The sequence below is a fragment of the Lepus europaeus genome, chromosome 7, assembly GCF_033115175.1.
Source record: "Lepus europaeus isolate LE1 chromosome 7, mLepTim1.pri, whole genome shotgun sequence".
Lineage (NCBI taxonomy): Eukaryota > Metazoa > Chordata > Mammalia > Lagomorpha > Leporidae > Lepus > Lepus europaeus.
In genome coordinates, this window is record NC_084833.1 from 50778426 (window position 1) to 50798742 (window position 20317).

Genomic DNA, 20317 nt, shown 5'->3' on the forward strand with positions numbered 1-20317 from the left:
ACCAGGTGCATTAGCAGGGAGCTGGATTGGAAGTGGAGTAGCCAGGACTTGAACCAGTGCCTATTTGGGATGCTGGTGCTGCAGAAGGTGGCTTAACCTGCTACGTCACAGTGCCAGCCCTTGGTTTCTTGCTTGAGCTTAAATTCAAAAGAAAGATCTCTGCTTCCATATGTGTTTGCCAAGGAAGCAAGAACACCATCCTCTAAAAGTGAGGGTGGAGCAGGAGCTTGTTGGAGATTTTAGAGCAGGGGAGGGGAACCTTTTTTCTGCCTAGGACCATTTGGATATTTATTACATCATTCACAGGCTATACAAAATTATCAACTTAAAAATTAGCCTGCCATAGATTTATTGAATTTCAAGTCTGACCTGCGGTTGCCTTAAGAAAGCCAGACAAAATGATTTCATGAGTCAGATGTTCCTCCTGTTTTAGAATAAAAGCAAAGATATTCAATAGAATTCTAGTAAGTACTGAATATTCCTTTTAATTATGTAACTCTATGCTTTGCAATGGATAGTTTGCCCGAAAAAGATGTGTTTGCCAGGTCCATGTTTCAGAGCTTGTATTCTTGACCCAGGATTTACCGAGGAGCATTGTGGATCCTGGGAGAATACTGTAGTACCAAGGAAGATATTCAGAGTGTGATGACTGAGGTCCGCCGGTCCCTTGGGGAGGTATGTTTTATTTTAATGACTCCTACTTTATATGAGTTTCCTTTTCAAAATTTGATCCTTATGTGAAGATTTGCTCTTGTGTTTTTATTTATTAGTATCTGAACTAAAGAACATTGAAAAAATGTATTTTAATTACCCCAATAAATAAGCCTTAGGCACTGTGGAAAATCAGGAGAGCTCTTTCTCCCCACATTTAGCCATAAAGCTTTTCTCTTTTATTCTTTAGCCTTCCAGGTAAGATTTTATTTGAACAAAATGTTTTATGCTTTAAAAGAATAAGGCTTATAAAATTTTAGCCTAATAGTTCTGAAACAAGAAATTTCTTAGGAAAAGGCTGACTTTAGGATATTTATGTACTGAAACTAGTAGCTTTACTGCTATTAGTGGTATACCAAATGACCCATGATAGAATAGAAAGAACAGTGTACTGCATGTTAGGAAACATGAGTTCTAGTCTTGGTTCTGCCAATAATTAGTTCTGAGACCTTGAATTTAAGTTTCTTTTAGAAAAAGGTTTATTTATTTCAGAGATAGAGTTACAGAGTAGGGGAGGGAGGAAACAGAACAGTCTTCCATCCACTGGTTCACTCCCCAAATGGCCACAGCAGCTGGAGCTGGGCCAATCTGAAGCCTGTAACCTGTAACCAGGAGCTTCTTCAGGTACAGGGGCCCAAGCACTTGGGCTGTCCTCTGCTGCTTTTCCAGGCCATTAGCAGAGAGCCAGATCGGAAGTGGAATAGCCAGGACACGAATTAGCGCTCATGTGGGATCCCAGCACCACAGGCAGAAGCTTAACCTACTATGCCACAGCACCAGCTACAAATTAATTTTTTTTTTCTCTGACAGGCAGAGTGGACAGTGAGAGAGAGAGACAGAGAGAAAGGTCTTCCTTTTTGCCGTTGGTTCACCCTCCAATGGCCGCCGCGGTAGGAACGCTGCGGCCGGCGCACCGCACTGATCTGATGGCAGGAGCCAGGTGCTTCTCCTGGTCTCCCATGGGGTGCAGGGCCCAGGGACTTGGGCCATCCTCCACTGCACTCCCTGGCCACAGCAGAGAGCTGGCCTGGAAGAGGGGCAACCGGGACAGGATCGGTGCCCTGACCGGGACTAGAACCCAGTGTGCTGGCGCCGCAAGGCGGAGGATTAGCCTAGTGAGCCGCGGCGCCGGCCAAATTAATTTTTTTTAACTGAACTAGGCATAGTTTTGTTTTGTTTTAAATTTTTAAAATTATTTAAGAGGCAGAGAGAAGATAAAAGAGAGAGAGTTCCCATCCACTGGTTCACTCTCCCAGTGTCTGCAGCCGCCAGGGCTGAGCCAGGCTAAACCTGGAAGCTGGAACGTTGATCCGCATCTTCCATAAGGGTAACTGGAAACTAAATGCTTGATGCATCACTGCTGGCTCCAAGTGTCATTAGCAGGAAGCCTGGGGTCAGGAGCCCAAGCTGGGTGATGACCCAGGAAGCCCAGTGTGGGATAGGGGTGTCTTAATTGCTAGGACAGACACCTGCCCCAGTCATCACTTTTTTCATCTATAAATAAAGGGATTCACATAGATAATGATTAAAGACTTTTAGAGTTCCTTAATAGACTGGTAACAAAGAATACATAGTAGCCATTAATTTAAAAGAAGTTCTTGGGGTGGGCATTGTGGTACAGCAGGTTAAGCCACTACTTGGTAATCCCTTATATCAGAGTGCCAGTTTGAGACCCAGCACCTCCACTTTTAATCCAGCTTTCTGCTGTTGTATCCTGGGAGGCAACAAATGATGAATGAATTACTTGGGTCCCTGCCACCCACGTGGGAGACTTAGATGGAGTTCCAGATTCCTGGTTTTAGCCTGGCCCAGCCCTGACTTTTGTGAGCATTTGAGGAGTGAACCAGTGAGCTCTCTCACGTTCTCTCTCTCACCCACTCTCTCACTCTCTCTATGTGTGTGTGTGTCTGTCTTCAGAAGAAATAAAAATAAATGAATAAACATTTACAAATATAAAAAGAAAAGGTAGTTGGTAAAGTTCTATACAAGTAAGATTTATTTCACTTTAAAAGGATGAGTGCTATTTTGTTTAATATTTCAAGGAAACGGGAAGAGAAGAGGAATAGGCTTAGTGAGCCATCTGCTTTGCATTTGACACTGTCATATGTATTTTTCTGTTAAGTAATTTGTGTGAAAAGAAGTGAGATTTTCATTTATCAGGGTAAGAAATTGAGACTCAAAGTGATTGAATTGACTTACCCAGAACTAGACAACTAGTAAGTGGCAGAGTGAGAATTCCAACCTAGGAACATCAAACTCTGTTCTTAGTCTCTGTTGCTCCCAAAACATTATCCTAGGAAGTAAAGGAAATTAGAAGCAGAGCTCCAGGTTCCAAAAATCCCATTGAGAAAATGCCTTCTTTATAGAAATGGTAAAATATATATGTGAATTTTGCTTGCTTTTAATATTATTACTAAATTTATGTTTTCAATTGACTTTTAGATCCCAATTGTAGAGTCAGAAATAAAGAAAGAGGCTGGTGAATTAAAACCTGAAGAAGAAGTAACTGTGGGGCCAGTTCAGAAACTGGTTACTGAAATGGGTACCTATGCAACTCAGAGTGCTCTTAGCAGTTCTAGACCTGCCAAGAAAGAGGAAGACAGGTAATTCACAACACTTATGAACTACCAGCTGTGCTTTTATTATTACTCTGATATAAAAAGCAGTTACATATTTATTTTCATGCATTAGTTTGCTTTTGTGATCAAAATGAAAATCTTTGCCATTTAAGGTATTTGAAAGGAAGATGTTTAAATATTTTTCCTAGAAATTATGTTGATGGTTTGTTCCTTCCAACTGTTTTCATTGAAATAATTCTTTTCTGTTGACATAAAATTATTTTGCTCATGTGAAATGCCATGAGATCACTTTGATGACATTTGAGTTTTGTTGCTATTTAGTACCTAGAAACATGAAGTTTTTTCTAGTTCTAATTAATGGAGTAAAAGTTTGATATTTTCTCCTTTATTTTGTTCCCCATTTTCATGGTAAAGAAAGCAACAGTTCTTTGAGATAAGGTCTATTACCTCTATTTTCCAGAAGAGGAATTTGAGACCTAGAGACATTTGTAATTTACCCAATAAACAAACAAATATGCCAGGATTTGAATGTAGCTCTTTAGCTTAATTTTGGCTCTTGCATCATTGGAAGATACGTTTTATTTATATTTTAATAAAGCTGATATTTTTTATTTTTATCTTTAAATTTTTTTTTAAATTTTTTATTTCACAAGCCAACAAAGAGCTCCAACCTAATGCTTCACTCCCTGAGTACCCACAAGGCTGGGGCTGAGCCAGATAAAACCAGCTAAATCTAGGTCTCTAGTTTGGGTGACCAGGACTCAGACGCTTCAGCCATCACCTGCTACCTCCCGGGATCTACAGTACTAGGAAGTTGGAATGGAGAACAGAGCCAGGACGCAAACCCAGACACTCTGATATGGGATTTTGGTGTTTTAACTACTAGACCAAATACCCACCCCTTTTAAAAATGTATTTATTTAAAATATTATTTATTTGAAAGGCTGAGTAATGGAGAAACAGAGAAATCCTCTTTTGTTTGTTTGTTTAATCTCTGAAGGGAGGAGAGAACTTCCACTTTGTTTATGGCCTTGTCTAAATATTGGCAGAGATTGTGGATTCAAAAGGCTTCCATAGCCTAGGCAGCTCATGTCAAGAGCCTCGGGTGATCACTGATGTCATAAATAAGAGTGTTAGTTGTTAAATTAACAGGAGTCACTGTGCACTAACTCCCCATGTAGGACCTCCGTCCTCAATGAGTTGTATTATGAGAATTAACTGTAAAATTTGTTCTCAAACAGTTTGTGTGTGTGTGTGCAAATTGTTGAAATCTTTACTTAGTATAGAGTTGTTCTTCTGTGTATAAAGTTAAGTGAAAATGAATCCTAATGGAGAATGGGACTGGGAAAGGGTGGAGGAGGTGGAGTGGGAATGGGGGTGAAAGGGCGGGTTTGGTGGGAAGAATCACTATAATCCTAAAGTTGTACTTAAGAAATTTATGCTTCCTTAAATAAAAGGTTTCTTTGGTGGGGGGGGGAGATTTATTTATTTGAAAGAGTTATAGACAGGGGAGAGACAGAGAAATCCTTTTTTTTTTTTTTTTTTTTTTTTTCCCTAAAGATTTATTTATTTTATTTGAAAGTCAGAGTTACAGAGAGGGAGAGGCAGAGACAGAGAGAGAGGTCTTCCACCTGCAGGTTGACTCTCCAAATGACCATAATGGCTGGGGCTGAACCAGGTTAAAACCAGGAGTCAGGCGCTTCCTTGAGGTCTCCCAAGTAGGTGCAGGGGCCCAAGGATTTGGGCCATCTCCTGCTGCTTTCCCAGGCTCAGCAGCAGGGAGCTGGATTGGATATAGAACAACTAGGGCTCTAACCGGTGCCCATATGGGATCTGGCGCTGCAGGTACCCACTACACCAGAGAGCCTGCTCCAAGGGAAGTCTTTCATCTACTGGTTCACTCCCCAAATGGCTGCAGTGACCTGGCCCTGCCAGGCGAAAGCCAGGAGCCAAGAGTTTCATCTGGGTCTCCCATGTGGGTGATGAAGGCCCAAGCACTCAAGCCATCTTCTGCTGCTTTCCTAGCCATGATCCAGAGAACTGAATCAGCAGAAGGGCAGCCAGGACACAAACTGGTGCTCATATGGGATGCAGGCAACAGCTTAACCTGCTACGCCACAATGTTGGTCCCTTATTTACTTAGTTGAGAAAAGAAAGAGCATCTCTCCACTCTTTGTTCTCCAAATGCTTATAATAGCTGGGGCTGAACTAAGCAGAAGCTGGAAACCAGAACTCAATCCAGGGCTTCCACATATTTGGCAGGGACCCAATTACTTGAACAATCACCTGCTGCCTCCAGTGTCTACTAAAGTCATGTATATATTTTTTTCCTTCTGAGCACTATAGAAGGAGCTAATTGAGGTCCTTCTCACTGAAGGGTGATGAGACTGGCTTATTTGAATCATTTTTACAAAAGCTGCATGGTGCTTCAAAGGTTGGTGTTTTGTTTTGTTTTATCTCTTTACAGACCTCCCCTGAGAGGATTCCTTTTGGATGGAGATTTTTTTGTTGCTGCCTCCCTTGCCACAACTCTGACCAAGATTGCCTTGCGCTATGTAGCTTTGGTTCAAGAGAAGAAAAAGCAAAATGTAAGTTCATTTATCATGCATTTACCCAGCAACTGAATATCAAGCACCTATTGTACTCTAGACAGTGAGAGATCCAGAAGTTAATGATATAGTTCATATTATGAAAGAGTGCATAGTTTAATAGGGGATGTGGACACAGTAATATATGTTAACCATAAAATTTACGAAGTTACATAATAATAATATCATGTGATAGTCCATGGAAGGAAAAGTCAGGGCTTATGAAATCACTTCTATTTGTTGGGATTAATCAGGGACCAGTGAAGGAAATGCCTTTCTCTCTAACGTCTTCATCCACTCACTCATTGTTTTATCCAAAAGAATCTTTTAAATTATTCCTATCTACAGTTCAGACATTCATGATGCCTTCTGACCATTCTGTGTACTCATTTACAATATTATATGAGGGTACTTCAAAAAGTTTGTGGAAAATATGTACTACGAAAAATTTGCACGGATTTTGAAATTATTTTATTCCATTTTCCACAAACTTTTCATTTTTTATTTTTTTTAAAGCAGAGTTAGGGAGAGACAGAGAAAGAGCTCTTGTGTTTGCTGGTTCTCTCCCAAGTGGCTCCAACTGCCAGGACTGGGCCAGATGAAGAATATTATTCTCATATGTTTAGCAAAAAATTTAATAAGTGAATAGGGCATTAAAGAGCAAATGTGGCAAAATGTTAACAATTGGTGAAATGTATCATTGTTTTTTTCTATGTGTGAGAGAAAAAAGATGGCCTCATCATGTGGGGTAGTTAGAGGGAAAACTAGAGCAAGGGAAAACCAGTAGAAAGCAATTGCTCTTTCAGTTGAGGGTTAATTAAAGCCTTAGAAAGTGGTAGTTAGAATAAAAAGGATGGAGAATAGTACAAAAAAAGGTAACTATGAAGATAACATCTAAAGGATTTGCTGTCTTATTCAATTGAAATGAAAAGTTAATTTTAGTTCTTGAATTGTGAGTTATAATAAAGTGACATTATTGCAGTTGGAGAATCATGACACAAGAACCATTTTTCTCATTTTCTAGTCTTTTGTTGCGGAGGCTATGTTGCTCATGGCTACAATCCTTCATTTGGGAAAATCCTCTCTCCCTAAGAAGCCAATTACTGATGATGATGTAGACCGAATTTCCCTGTGCCTCAAGGTTTTGTCTGAATGTTCACCTTTAATGAATGACATTTTCAATAAGGAATGCAGACAGTCCCTTTCTCATATGTTATCTGCTAAACTTGAAGAAGAGAAGTTATCCCAAAAGGTAAGATGTATATGGAAAAGCCATAAAAAAGCTTTATGGTTCAGTTCTTAAAATTTTGTTCATTTTTCAGTCCTCATATGTGAGGGTTGTCACTATTAAAGGTTTAGTAAAAGCTATTTGTTGTATTCCCAACACAGAAAGAATCTGAAAAGAGGAATGTGACGGTACAGCCTGATGACCCCATTTCCTTCATGCAACTAACTGCAAAAAATGAAATGAACTGCAAGGAAGATCAGTTCCAGCTGAGTCTGCTGGCAGCAATGGGTAACACACAGAGGAAAGAGGCAGCAGATCCCCTAGCATCTAAGCTTAACAAGGTAACAGAATACCAAATACACTGTAAATTAACTAAAATGACTACTTAAGAAAGTAGTAATCAGGAAGTTGCTGGTCCTGCTGTTTTCTAAAAGAAAAATGAGCTAGTTTATATACAGCATCAGTTTCTGTCAAGTCTCTATAATTGATAGGGCCATTAAACTTCAACTGAAACTCAAAAGTTGATGAAATATTTATTATAGTACTATAAGTCCATTAGATAATATTATAACTTGAACTAGTTGTGTTGTGTGAATCATAAGCTAATCAAGGGAAACTCAACAGACAGGGTTCTGGCTGCTTTGTTGACCTGAGCTTCTCCTGTCCCCTTCTGCTTTAAATAGCGCAGTTCCACTGTTATTTTCTTAATATATTGAGTTCTTTACAAGATTTTCTTAGGAAGTCAATTCTACTCTTTTAAACATAAATTTAAGACTCAATGCATAGTTTAACTGCTTCTCCATTAAATGAGTGAATAGTCTCAATTTGATTTTGTTGTTCAGGATAAAGTCAGTAGAACAATTACAACTACTAAAACATGTTTTCTTCCTTAAAATTAGGAATTGATACAAATAATCTTACATATATTAATTTTTGAATTGTAGAAATTAGATAACAAAATTTACCATTTTAATAAATTATTAATGTTTGCATTTTGACATTCATTGAATTCACATTATTGTACAACCATTTCAACACTGTTTTCATCTTGTAAAACTGAAACTCGATATCCATTAGACAGTGACAACTGATTCCTACTTCCCCCATCACTTGACAGTTACCATTCTGCTTCCTGTCTCAGTGATTTTGACTACTCTGAATATCTTATATAAGTAGAATCAATGTTTGTCCTTTTGTGGTTGGCTTTGTTTCATTTAGCGTAATGTTGTAAGGGTTCATCTATATTGTAGCTTATATCAGAATTTCCTTCCTTTTTAAAGCTGAATAATATTCCATTGTAAGTGTATCCCACATTATGTTTATCCATTTATTCCTGGACGTGTGGGGTACTTCCATATTTTAGCTATTGTAAGTAATACTGTCATCATAGATGTACAAATATCTCTTGGGAGTCCTTGCTTTTGGTTATTTTGAGTGTATATATATATATATATATATCTCCAGAAGTAGAATTGGTAGATCTTATGGTAATTATACTTTTAAGTTTTTTGTGGAACTACCTTATTGTTTTTCAAGGTAGTTGCACCATGTTACATTCTCACTAGCATTGTTCAAGGGTTCTAGTTTCTCCACATCTTTTAACAATTATTTTCTGTTTTTTTTTTTTTTTTTTACAGCAACTACCCTTGAGTATGAAGTATTATCTCATCATGATTTTGATTTGCATTCCTCTAATTATTAGTGTTAGAGTCTTTTTATGTGCTTTTTGGTTATCTGCCTGTGTTCTTTTTAAATACATGATTTACAAATATTTTCTCCCATTCTGTGGATTTTCATTTGTTAAAATCCTTTGATGCACAAAATGTTTTAATTTTGATGTTATCCGGTTAATCTGGTGGTTATTTGTTTTGTTGCCTGTGACAATATTACATTTTTAAAGTGTTGTACTTTGAGTGTTTTTTAATTTGGAGGAGGGTAGGAAGCGTTCGGTCTTCATGGCATCATAAAAGCATTTCTTGCTATATGATCTGTTTGTTTCCTGAGCTTAGGTAGCAAAGACTACCATATTACTTTAATTTTGATTCCTGAGTTTCATAGAGTGACTAGGGATTTAACTGAAAATATGTACAAATGTATTCAATTCCTAAGTTGGAACAGTGTTTAAATGTGTTTACTAAACATGTTTAATGTCTGTCTACCACTGAACTACTCAGCTTAAAAACAACACATATACCTTATACCAAGTTAATCAACTTAAAAGCCAAAAGGTGCCTGAGTATCATTTTCTTAAAAAAGATTTTATTTATTTTATAGGTAGAGTTATAGACATTGAGAGGGAGAGGCAGAGAAAAAAGTCTCTTCCATCTGCTGTTCCACTCCCCAAATGGCTGCAACGGCTGGAGCAGGTCCAATCCAAAGCCAGGAGCCAGGAGCTTCTTTTGGGTCTCTCACACAGGTGCAGGGACCCAAGCACTTGGGCCATCTTCTACTGCTTTCCCAGGCCATAGCAGAGAGCTGGATTGGAAGAAGAGCAGCCGGGACTAGAACCAGCATCCATATGGGATGCTGGTACTGCAGGCAGAGAATTAATCTGTGCCACAGTGCCGGCCCCTGAATATCATTTTTAAATTAAATTCTATATTGTGGCCAGTGCCGCGGCTCACTAGGCTAATCCTCCGCCTGCAGAGCCGGCACACCGGGTTCTAGTCCCAGTCGGGGCGCTGGATTCTGTCCTAGTTGCTCCTCTTCCAGTCCAGCTCTCTGCTGTTGCCCGGGAAGGCAGTGGAGGATGGTCCAAGTGCTTGGGCCCTGCACCTGCCTGGGAGACCAGGAGAAGCACCTGGCTCCTGGCTTTGGATCGGCACAGCCCGCCAGCCATAGCAGCCATTAAGGGAGTGAACCAACGGAAGGAAGACCTTTGTCTCAGTCTCTCTCTCACTGTCTATAACTCTCTTTCTGTCTCTCTCTCTCACTGTCTAACTCTGCCTGTCAAAAAATAAAAAAAAAAATTAAATTAAAAAAAGAAAAAGAAAATTCTATATTGTATGAATACTGTTTTTTAAACCTAGGACCTGTTATTTCTAATGTCCCACTTTAAATTTCCATTTCTACATTATAGAACAGTTTTATCATGCCTATTTCAAAGTGACTTTTCTAATCTGAGCACTGCTATTAATTATTTACCAGACTTAATCATTTAGTGAGGATGTGTTTGGTTAAATTGTCATTCCTTTGATTATACCTTTATTTTTTTCTTACAGGTCACCCAGTTGACAGGTTTCTCAGATCCTGTATATGCAGAAGCTTATGTTCATGTCAACCAGTATGATATTGTCCTGGATGTTCTTGTTGTGAACCAAACCACTGATACTTTGCAGAACTGCACATTAGAGTTAGCTACTCTAGGTGAGGAAATTTATTATAAAGGAAGAAAAAGATAATGCTACACAGTAGATCTTCGTGGCAGATTGTGCACAGGTTTTAGTATAAGCATTCTCTTGAATTACATTTTGATTCAATGCTTAGTTTTAAATTTTACATGTTGTCTCCTTTAACTCCAGTTGTCTAAACCTCTGTTGTGTTGATTTTCTATGTTTTTTTTTTTTTTTTTTGACAGGCAGAGTTAGACAGTGAGAGAGAGACAGAGAGAAAGGTCTTCCTTCCGTTGGTTCACTCCCCAAATGGCTCTACAGCCGGCACGCTGCGCCAATCCAAAGCCAGGAGCCAGGTGCTTCCTCCTGGTCTCCCATACGGGTGCAGGGCCCAAGCACTTGGGCCATCCTCCACTGCCTTCCCGGGTCACAGAACAGAGCTGGACTGGAAGAAGAGCAACCGGGACAGAACCGGTGCCTCAACTGGTACTAGAATCCGGAGTGCTGGTGCTGCAGGCGGAGGATTAGCTTAGTGAGCCGCGGCCTGTTGTGTTGATTTTCTGATACTTGCGGCACATTTAGATGGATTCACTCAGTGAACTTAATCTAGTAAATACAAGTTTTTCTACATATCGTACAAGTTATTTAAGTTACAGAGTTAGTGAGTGACTCAGAATTTTAAATGCCTTAGAATTAGGTATTCCCTGAATCATAGCTGTTACATACCATGTGTAGCTGAAGTATTGCATCATTACGACATGTAGCAGTGTAAGATTGTATTTTTCTCTTCATACCAATTTCATATTGGTTTTTAAATTAAAAAATGTAAATTGCATATAGGAACAGTGCAGTGCCCCCAGCAAATTCAATGTTTCTTCTGCAAGAATTAAGAGACTTCAAGATAACAAAGGAGTGGCAGTGGTCAGCCCCTACCTGACCTGCCTACCTCCTGTTCCCTTGCTGTGTGTTCAGCAGATCTAGCGCTGTTCTATACCTGTCACCACCTGTAATGGGTTCTTTTCCCTTGAGTCCCTGTAGAGACGCCGCTGTGGGTTCTGCCCATACCTGGATTTGGGGTTTATAAATTCACAATGGTGGGAATAAATTTATGCAAAAAAAGATAACAAAGGAGAACATATGTTTACTCTTAGTTCTTCAGCATAGCCTAGTACCTGTATAAAGAACTATGTCTCTTAAGAATTTATAAACTTGTCTACGGCCATACCACCCTGAACACACCCGATCTCGTCTGATCTTGGAAGCTAGGCAGAGTTGGACCTGGTTAGTACTTGGATGGGAAAATTTATAAGCTTGAGGCAGATACTGTGGTGTAGTGGGTAACCTCCTGCAACTCCCAGCATCCCATATAGGCACCGGTTCCAGTCTCAACTGCCCTACTTCCAATCCAGCTTCTTGCTAATGTGCCTGGGAAAGAAGCAGAGGATGGCCCAGATGCTTGGGCCCCACTACCCATGTGGGAGACCTGGATGGAGTTCAGGCTCCTGGCTCCAGCCTGACCCAATTCTGGTCATTGTGGTAATTTGGCGCATGAACCAGTGGATGGAACATCTCTCTCTCTCTCTCTCTCTCTCTCTCTCTGTCTCTCTCTCTGTTTCCTCCCTCCCCAATTCTGCCTTTCAAATAAATAAGTAAACCTTAAAAAAAAATTTCAAACCTTCATGCAAATTCTTTAATTTTTCTTTGTAATGCAATATATAGTTTAAGACTTAAGCTTTAAGTAACTGCCCCTCCATGAATTAAATATTAAAAATATTGAGATACCTGTAATTTTTTGAAAATGTACATATTGATATAATGAGGATGCTAAATGAATTTGTTTCATCATAATATGATGAAACATATAATATATAATGTTATTTTTCTAGAAACTTAAATTCATACATTTTATTAATTTTTTATTTTTTAAAACTTTTATTTATTTATTTGTAAGGCAAGCAGACACATCTCTCACCTCCTGGTTCACTCTCCAAATACCCACAACAACTGGGGCTGGGCCAGGTTGAAATTAGAAGCCAGGAACATAATATGGATCTCCCATGTGGGTTGGCCGGGACCCAACGATTTGAGTCATTACCTGTTGCCTCCCAGGGTATGAATTATCAGGGAACTGAGCTACAACTTGAACCAGGCACTCCATTATGGGATGCAGGAATCCCAAGCAGTGTCTCAACTGGTATGCTGCTCTAAGATGCATACATTTTAAAATTTTATGGTTAATATATGTATTTTAACCATGTCCAAACTTTTTTTCAGGAGACCTGAAACTTGTGGAAAAACCATCTCCTTTGACTCTTGCTCCTCATGACTTTGCAAATATTAAAGCTAATGTGAAAGTGGCATCAACAGAAAATGGAATAATTTTTGGTAATATAGGTAAGGCGGTGTTTTATGCCATGTGGTAATTCAGTATTTTTTTTTATTACGGAATTTCTGTAGTGAGTTGCTGTGGGGCACTCTTTATGTTGCCAAGCATTGTTCTATGATCTGGGTATACAGAAATAAACCATGTAGAGTCACTATCCTCAAGAAACTATTAGGCAAAGGGAGGAGATAGATAAGGAAATAATAAGATTATAATACAATGTCCTAGGGACTAATTTATATAGTAGATCATAGTAGAAACAATGGTTTGAGATCATAGTAGAAAAAATGATAACAGGGTGGAAGGATTTATGAAGAAAGAAGATATATATATTATCAAAGGATAACATTTGAACTGAGTCTAAACCTTCATACAGACATTTGTTCCCACATATACAAGGATGTTTCAGAATTAGGATTAGTTTGTTCAGAAGCATTCAGTCCATAAGCAGATTTTCTAACAATTTCTGTCATAGGAATAGGGTTACCATGGTGAGGAACGAAATCTCCAGATAGCTGGTAGTTGAGTAAGGAAAATATGTAAGTATATGAACATGTGTAAAATACTTGTGTCTCTTATGTCCATGGTCATAATCAAAGATTTTTTACTGCTTCTAAAGGAGCCAAACGATTTTAATAAAACTGGATTTGGGGAAAAAAAAAAATAGATACATACACTACAAATGGTAACTATTATGAAAGCAGCTTGTTCTAGGTAGGGTGGGAGTAAGGAAGGGATTTGTCCAGTTCTCAGAATGTCGAGAGCTTTTAGGACAGGGATTAGGAATGGCTTCCTGGGGGAGCTGATATATAAGTAAGGTTTTAAAAGATTTGTAAGTGTTCTACGGACAGACAAGGGTGCAGCTGGAACAAATGTAAGCAGTTTGATATATCTGGAGTTCAGAGTGCAGTGGAGGGTCATGGGAAGAAAAAACTTAAATTAGGAAGGTTAATGGAAGTCATATTATATTTGCTATGCTAAGCATTTCAAATTTTTATTTGTGGAAGGGGTAACATTAAGAAATTGTAAATTAGTGAATTAAATGATGAACTATTTCTGTGATAGCACTGTAGAAGATTGATTAGAAGAGGCAGGAAAATTAACTAGTAGCCTATTGCTGAAGCCCAAGTAACAAAGGACAGAGAGCTTAAACAACTGCAGTAAGAGTTGGAAAAGAAAGAATGAGTTAGCGTTGAGGAAGGAAGTGGCTAGATTATCTCTCAGATTTCTGGATTGGATTACGTTGTTGTTTGTGTCACTCACCAAAACAGGAAATATAGGAGATCAAATTTGAGAGAACACGTAGTTTAATCTTGAGCAAGTTGAATATTAAAAGTGTCTAAAGATATGCAATAGTAGTTTATTGTGAGTCTTGACACAAACGATCTAAACTAGAGATAAATATTTATTTAAAAGTAACAGGAGGGACCGGCACTGTGGCATAGTGGGTAAGGCTGTTGCCTGCAGTGCCAGCTTTCCATATGGGCACTTTATGAGTCCTGGCTGCTCCACTTCTGATTCAGCTTTCTGCTATGTCCTGGGAAAGCAGTAGAAGATGGCCCAAGTCCTTGGGCCCTTGCACCTGCGTAGGAGATCCAGAAGAGGCTCCTGGCTCCTGGCTTCAGATGGGTGCAGCTCCAGCCATTGTGGCCATTTGTGGAGTGAACCAGCAGATGGAAGACCTTTCTCTCTGTCTCTCCCTCTCACTGTCTGTAACTCAACCTCTCAAATAAATAAATAAAATCTTTAAAAAAAAAAAAAAAGACTTCAGAGTGAAAGAGATAATGATTGATGGAGTGAGATCCTTGACCAATGAAGAGATCATAGTTGTCAGGAAGTATTAGTCCTGAAGTGAATAGGCAGTATATAAAAGGGGAAGAGGAGAGAGTAGATTCAGAGAAATATTTATTTTTAATAAATTGGACTGAAAATTAAAGGACCTTTTTCTTGGTAATCTCAGTTTTCCCTTAAAGTAGAAGGAGTGAGGGACTGTCAAGACACTAATAAGAGGGAAGGTAGGCACCAAAGTGAAACTTCCCACTATGGAAGAGACAGTCATGAGAGCAAATGATCTTTCGTTGTTAAAAGTGCTGTGGTTCAGCAGTGCACCTACCGTGAGAATACTGTACTGCCTGTGTGTCTGTCTGCTGCAGTGGCTAGGACACTACAATGGGTCAGAATTATTTGTTTAAAAACATAATGTGCCTGAGTTTGAATCCTGTCCGTGCCACTTACCGTTGTTTGACCTTGTGCAATTTATTTAACTTCTGTGCTTTTGTTTCTTCATTTGTAAGATAGAAAATAATAATACAATCAGATAGGATTTTGGGTGCCAGCCCTACAATACTTGTAGAGCACTTAGAGCCCAGTACATAATAAATATTCTGTAAACGTTTATAAATAATATCATAATTGTTATTTGTATATGTTAAAACCTAAAGTCGAAATTTGCCTCAGTGATTGGAGATCTTTTTGTTTATTGCAGTTTATGATGTGTCTGGAGCAGCGAGTGACAGAAATTGTGTGGTCCTCAGTGATATCCACATTGACATCATGGACTACATCCAGCCTGCAACTTGCACTGATGCTGAATTCCGTCAGATGTGGGCTGAATTTGAATGGGAAAACAAAGTTAGTTCTTGGGAGGTTTCCTTGCACCCATTAATCTTTTTTCCTTTGGCTAATTTTGAGGGATTCCCTGTTCAGTTAATCCCACTAAAAAGTGTCATGTTTGAAAAGCGAACAGTCTTGATATCTGTTCCTTCAAATTAGCTGTAACTGAAAATCATGCAAGTAGTTTAGTAATTTGCCATTGTACGTTGATTAGAGTAGCAGTTCTATAATCTGATTAAGACATTATATGCAATATTCCATCCTTTCTACATAATAATAGCTTACCACTGAATATAGTATCTACAAGAGGCTTTGCAGAGTCTCTGATCCTCTAGTGATCTTTGTCCCATCAAACTTTGATTTCTATTAGAAATATTCTGTATGCTTCTTATTGATCTTCTGTTATCTATATCTAAAAGCACTGACAGCAAACAGCAGGTTGTTGGGATTTTGTAGATGTTATTTACCTTCTTGTTGCCTGCCCTTCCCCTCTATATGATAGTTGGAAGTAGGTTCTAATATGAAATATCACTGATTGACAGATTTCTCAATGGAAGACTTATGATCTCCTTGACATTGTTTTTCTTTACAGGTGACAGTTAACACCAATATGATTGACTTAAATGACTATTTACAGCACATACTAAAGTCAACCAATATGAAATGCCTCACTCCAGAGAAGGTAAAATTTGCAAAATTTCTTAAATCTGAGAGAGAATAATAGACTCCTGGCTGCTTCTAGTATAATTTCGGTTTTCTTCAGCTTGGGCAAAATGTCATTCTAGAGTAGCTAGAAGGCCCCCCTGGGCAGCAGGTTAACCTGCTGCCCAGGGCCCCCACATCCCATATCAGAATGCTAGTTCCATTCCTGGCTCCTATACTGTTTTATTTTATTTTATTTTTAAGATATATTTATTTATTTGAAAAAGTCAGAGTTAAAAGAGAGAAAGAAATCTTCCATCCACTGAGTTTGTGAGATTTACTCCCAAAACGGCTGCAATGGCCAGGGCTGAGCCAAGCGAAAGCCAGGAGCCGGGGGTTTCTTTGAGGTCTCCCACACGGGTACAGGGGCCCAAGCACTTGAGCTATCCTCTGCTGCTTTCCCAGGCACATTAGCAGAGAGCTAGATCTGAAATGGAGCAGCCGGGACTCAAACCAGTGCCCCTATGGGATGCCAGCAATGCAGGCAGCTACTTAACCACCATGCCACTACGTTGGCCCCCTCCTTTGCTTCTGATCCAGCATCCTGATATTGCTCCTGGAAAGGCAGCAAGTGATGGCCCAAGGCCTTGAGTCCTTGCCACTCACATGGAAGAGTGGGAGACCTGGGTGGATTTCCTGGCTCCTAGTTTGCTCCTGACCCAATCTTGGCTATTGGGGACATGGAAGAACTCTCTGTGTCATGTGCCTCCCTCTTTCTCTGTCACTCTGCCTGTGAAATAAATCTTTTTTTTTTTTAACTTTTATTTAATGATTATAAATTTCCAATGTACAGCTTATGGATTACAATGGCTTTCCCCTCTATAACTTCCCTCCCACCTGCAACCCTCCCCTTTCCCACTCCCTCTCCCCTTCCATTCACATCAAGATTCATTTTCAATTCTCTTTATATACAGATCAATTTAGTATATATTAAGTAAAGATTTCAACAGTTTGCACCCACACAGAAACACAAAGTGAAACATACTGTTTGAGTACTAGTTATAGCATTAAATCACAATGTACAGCACATTAAGGACAGAGATCCCACATGAGGAGCAAGTGCACAGTAACTCCTGTTGTTGACCCAACAAATTGACACTCTAGTTTATGGTGCCAGTAACCACCCTAGACTCCCGTCATGAGTTGCCAAGGCTATGGAAGCCTTCTGAGTTTGCCCTGTCAAATAAATCTTAAAAAGTTAATTCCTAGAATGTACAGATCTGCTTATTACCTCTTTCTGTTGGAATATATCATCCTACTTGTTCCTAGTGCAGTGGCTCAGTTAACTAGTCAAATTAATTTCTTCTTATTAATCTTTTACCCCTTTCAGCTAGAGAGTTATTCCAAAATAGTTTATTTTTTTTTTTCATTTTCTTTTTTTTTTTTTTGACAGGCAGAGTTGATAGTGAGAGAGAGAGACAGAGAGAAAGGTCTTCCTTTTTGCCGTTGGTTCACTCTCCAATGGCTGCTGCGGCCAGCGCATCTCGCTGATCCAAAGCCAGGAGCCAGGTGTTTCTCCTGGTCTCCCATGCGGGTGGAGGGCCCAAGGACCTGGGCCATCCTCCACTGCCTTCCCAGGCCATAGCAGAGAGCTGGCCTGGAAGAGGGGCAACCGGGATAGATCCGGCGCCCCAACCGGAACTAGAACCTGGTGTGCCGGCGCTGCAAGGCAGAGGATTAGCCTGTTAAGCCACGGCGCCGGCCCAAAATAGTTTATTTTTGATACTAGATTAGTAAATGTCCCTGACCTCTTTGATGGGCTCAATTTATAGGTCAGAATAAATCTACTCAAATCTAGAATTAGTATACTATGACTCTATTAAAAAAAAAAAAAAACATTTATTTGTTTGAAAGACAGTTACAGAGAGAAGTAGAGACAGGGGTCTTCCATCCAATGATTCACTACCCAAAATGGCCACAGTGGGTGGAGCTGGGCCAATCCGAAGCCAGGAGCTTTCTCTGGGTCTCCCACATAGGTGCAGGGACCCAAGGACTTGGACCATTCTCCACTACTTTCTCAGGCTCATTAGTAGGGAGCTGGATTGGAAGTGGAGCAGCCAGGACTCGAATCAGCACCCATATGGGATGCTGGCATTGCAGGCTAGCTTTTTAACATGCTGCGTCACAGCATCAACCCCTACCACGACTCTTACGTTTGTGTGTGAATAAAAAAAAACAGAAAGAAAAGAAAACTATACTGAAGCTCTAAAGAATATTTTTCCCTTATTAAATTTCTGTTATTCATTTTATCAATAAGAGAATGCTGCCAAACAAGTAGGTTTTAATTGATAAGTAAGTTTATTTAGAAAATACTAAGTCCAACTGAAATAATCCCTTCATGGAGTCTAAGATCTGACATGGCAGGCATCCAAACAAGTTAGGAGAATACAAATTGAAGTAGGTACTTTTTCTTTAAAGCCAGGTTTATTAAAGTATAATATACACACAGTTTTATCTGTATAGTTTTATGAGTTTTCACAAACTTATAAAGCCAGGTAACCACCACCACATAAATACTATTTACTGAATAATGTACTACGCTGTTTGCTTTTGCCTATGTGTAGTTCTCCAGTTAAGTATTGAATTTATTGTGAATTTCTTCTAGGCCCTTTCCGGTTACTGTGGCTTTATGGCAGCCAACCTTTATGCTCGTTCCATATTTGGAGAAGATGCACTTGCAAATGTCAGCATTGAGAAGCCAATTCACCAGGGCCCAGATGCTGCTGTTACTGGCCACATAAGAATTCGTGCAAAGAGTCAGGTAACAATTCCTCTCTCTCTCTCTCTTTTTTTTTTTTTTTTTTTGAGAGCATCTCTGAACTGAACAAAGGGAGAAAGAATTTATATCTGTCTTATTTGTTTAGTGTATTTTGTCGCTCATGCCTTATGCATTACATGCATATATATGATACTCTCTGAATATATAGAACTTTTGCTTCATTAAATTGGTTCAACTTTTGGGCCTGTTATTCTGGGATATTTGCTTTTAAAACAAATTGATTCCTCTAGGATGTTTGTGAAATGAATTCTCTAAAATGTTTTGTAAGCCAAGGTACAATTAGTGACTTTTTTTGTAAATCCAGCACTAAATTCAATCCAATAAAGTCTTAGTTTTTTTGCACATCTTCATTGCATTGTTGATGTGGTGTCATTCAATGAGGCCTTAATTGAAATGGAATAACCTGCTGGTTGTGCATAGTTTCAGTCATTATAAACATCTTCATTCTTCTTTACAGGGAATGGCCTTAAGTCTTGGAGATAAAATCAACTTGTCTCAGAAGAAAACTAGTGTATAAGAATAGACACAAAGTCCTTGAAGCTTTACAGTTAAAATCTAGATATGGGCTTATTGGCCTCCAACATCTTTTGTACTCTTTCATGCTTTATGTTATATAGAGTTCATGCTAAATGCATTCCAGCCAATAATTTATAACCTTTCCCTTAAATCAAGATTGAGTTTAAAATTATAATTTGTCTTTTGTCTTAACCAGTTCTGAATGCTGTCCTCAAAGTATATAATGTTTCTCACATGTACCAAGACCATTTTCACAGTACAATAAAAAGATTTATTCATAAATTTTTTTGTTATTTTATAAATAAATGAATAATTACATTATTTTAGCTATGTAGCAATGAATTTTTTGGTTGAGTTATACATTTCTATTACAAATTAAAATTACTCTGAGTTGTGAATATATACAGCTTTATTAAGAAAATTTATAAACTCAATGGCATAAAATGAGACAGCCCTTGATTTACTTGATTGTTTTTTACTTATTTAATTCTGCAACACTGGTATCTCTAAAAAGGCCTTGTCATGTTCTAAAGAGCTTTTCCCTGAATTTAGCTTCAGGAACAAAGTATCAAAATAACTTGAAAACAGATTCATCTTCAGCTTAAAGGAATATTGTGAACTCTATCTTAATCATCTTTAATCATAGTAAAAAGTAGATACTCTAGAATAGTTTTTAACCATACATGTTTCACTTTGATAATTATGTTTGTTAGGAATTAAATTGGTTTTAGCTGATTACGGAAGCTGTACTGGGAGGATTCAGCTAAAAAGACTTCAGAAAGCTGCCCTGTTCTCTCATTGCCTTGTGCCTCACTCCCCTTTTCCTCATTCTACACTAGTGCAGGGTACCATCACTCCCCAGTGTGATTCCAAGTGCATTTTTTAG

The 20317-nt window shown here is 38.8% G+C and overlaps 1 protein-coding gene across 2 annotated transcripts in view; it reads left to right on the forward strand.

The window, feature by feature from the left end:
- The window catches only part of COPB1 (COPI coat complex subunit beta 1), a 53540-nt gene extending 33827 nt beyond the window's left edge, over window positions 1-19713 (forward strand). For both annotated transcript variants that reach the window (XM_062196458.1, XM_062196457.1), the window contains exons 12-22: window positions 579-675; window positions 3154-3314; window positions 5758-5878; window positions 6903-7130; window positions 7268-7447; window positions 10328-10472; window positions 12713-12832; window positions 15307-15452; window positions 16027-16116; window positions 18742-18897; window positions 19373-19713. In XM_062196458.1, the coding sequence (XP_062052442.1) occupies window positions 579-675; window positions 3154-3314; window positions 5758-5878; window positions 6903-7130; window positions 7268-7447; window positions 10328-10472; window positions 12713-12832; window positions 15307-15452; window positions 16027-16116; window positions 18742-18897; window positions 19373-19432 (1504 nt within the window). In that variant the 3' untranslated portion in view covers window positions 19433-19713. The remainder of the gene's footprint in view (window positions 1-578; window positions 676-3153; window positions 3315-5757; window positions 5879-6902; window positions 7131-7267; window positions 7448-10327; window positions 10473-12712; window positions 12833-15306; window positions 15453-16026; window positions 16117-18741; window positions 18898-19372) is intronic.
- Window positions 19714-20317: the final 604 nt, after the last annotated feature.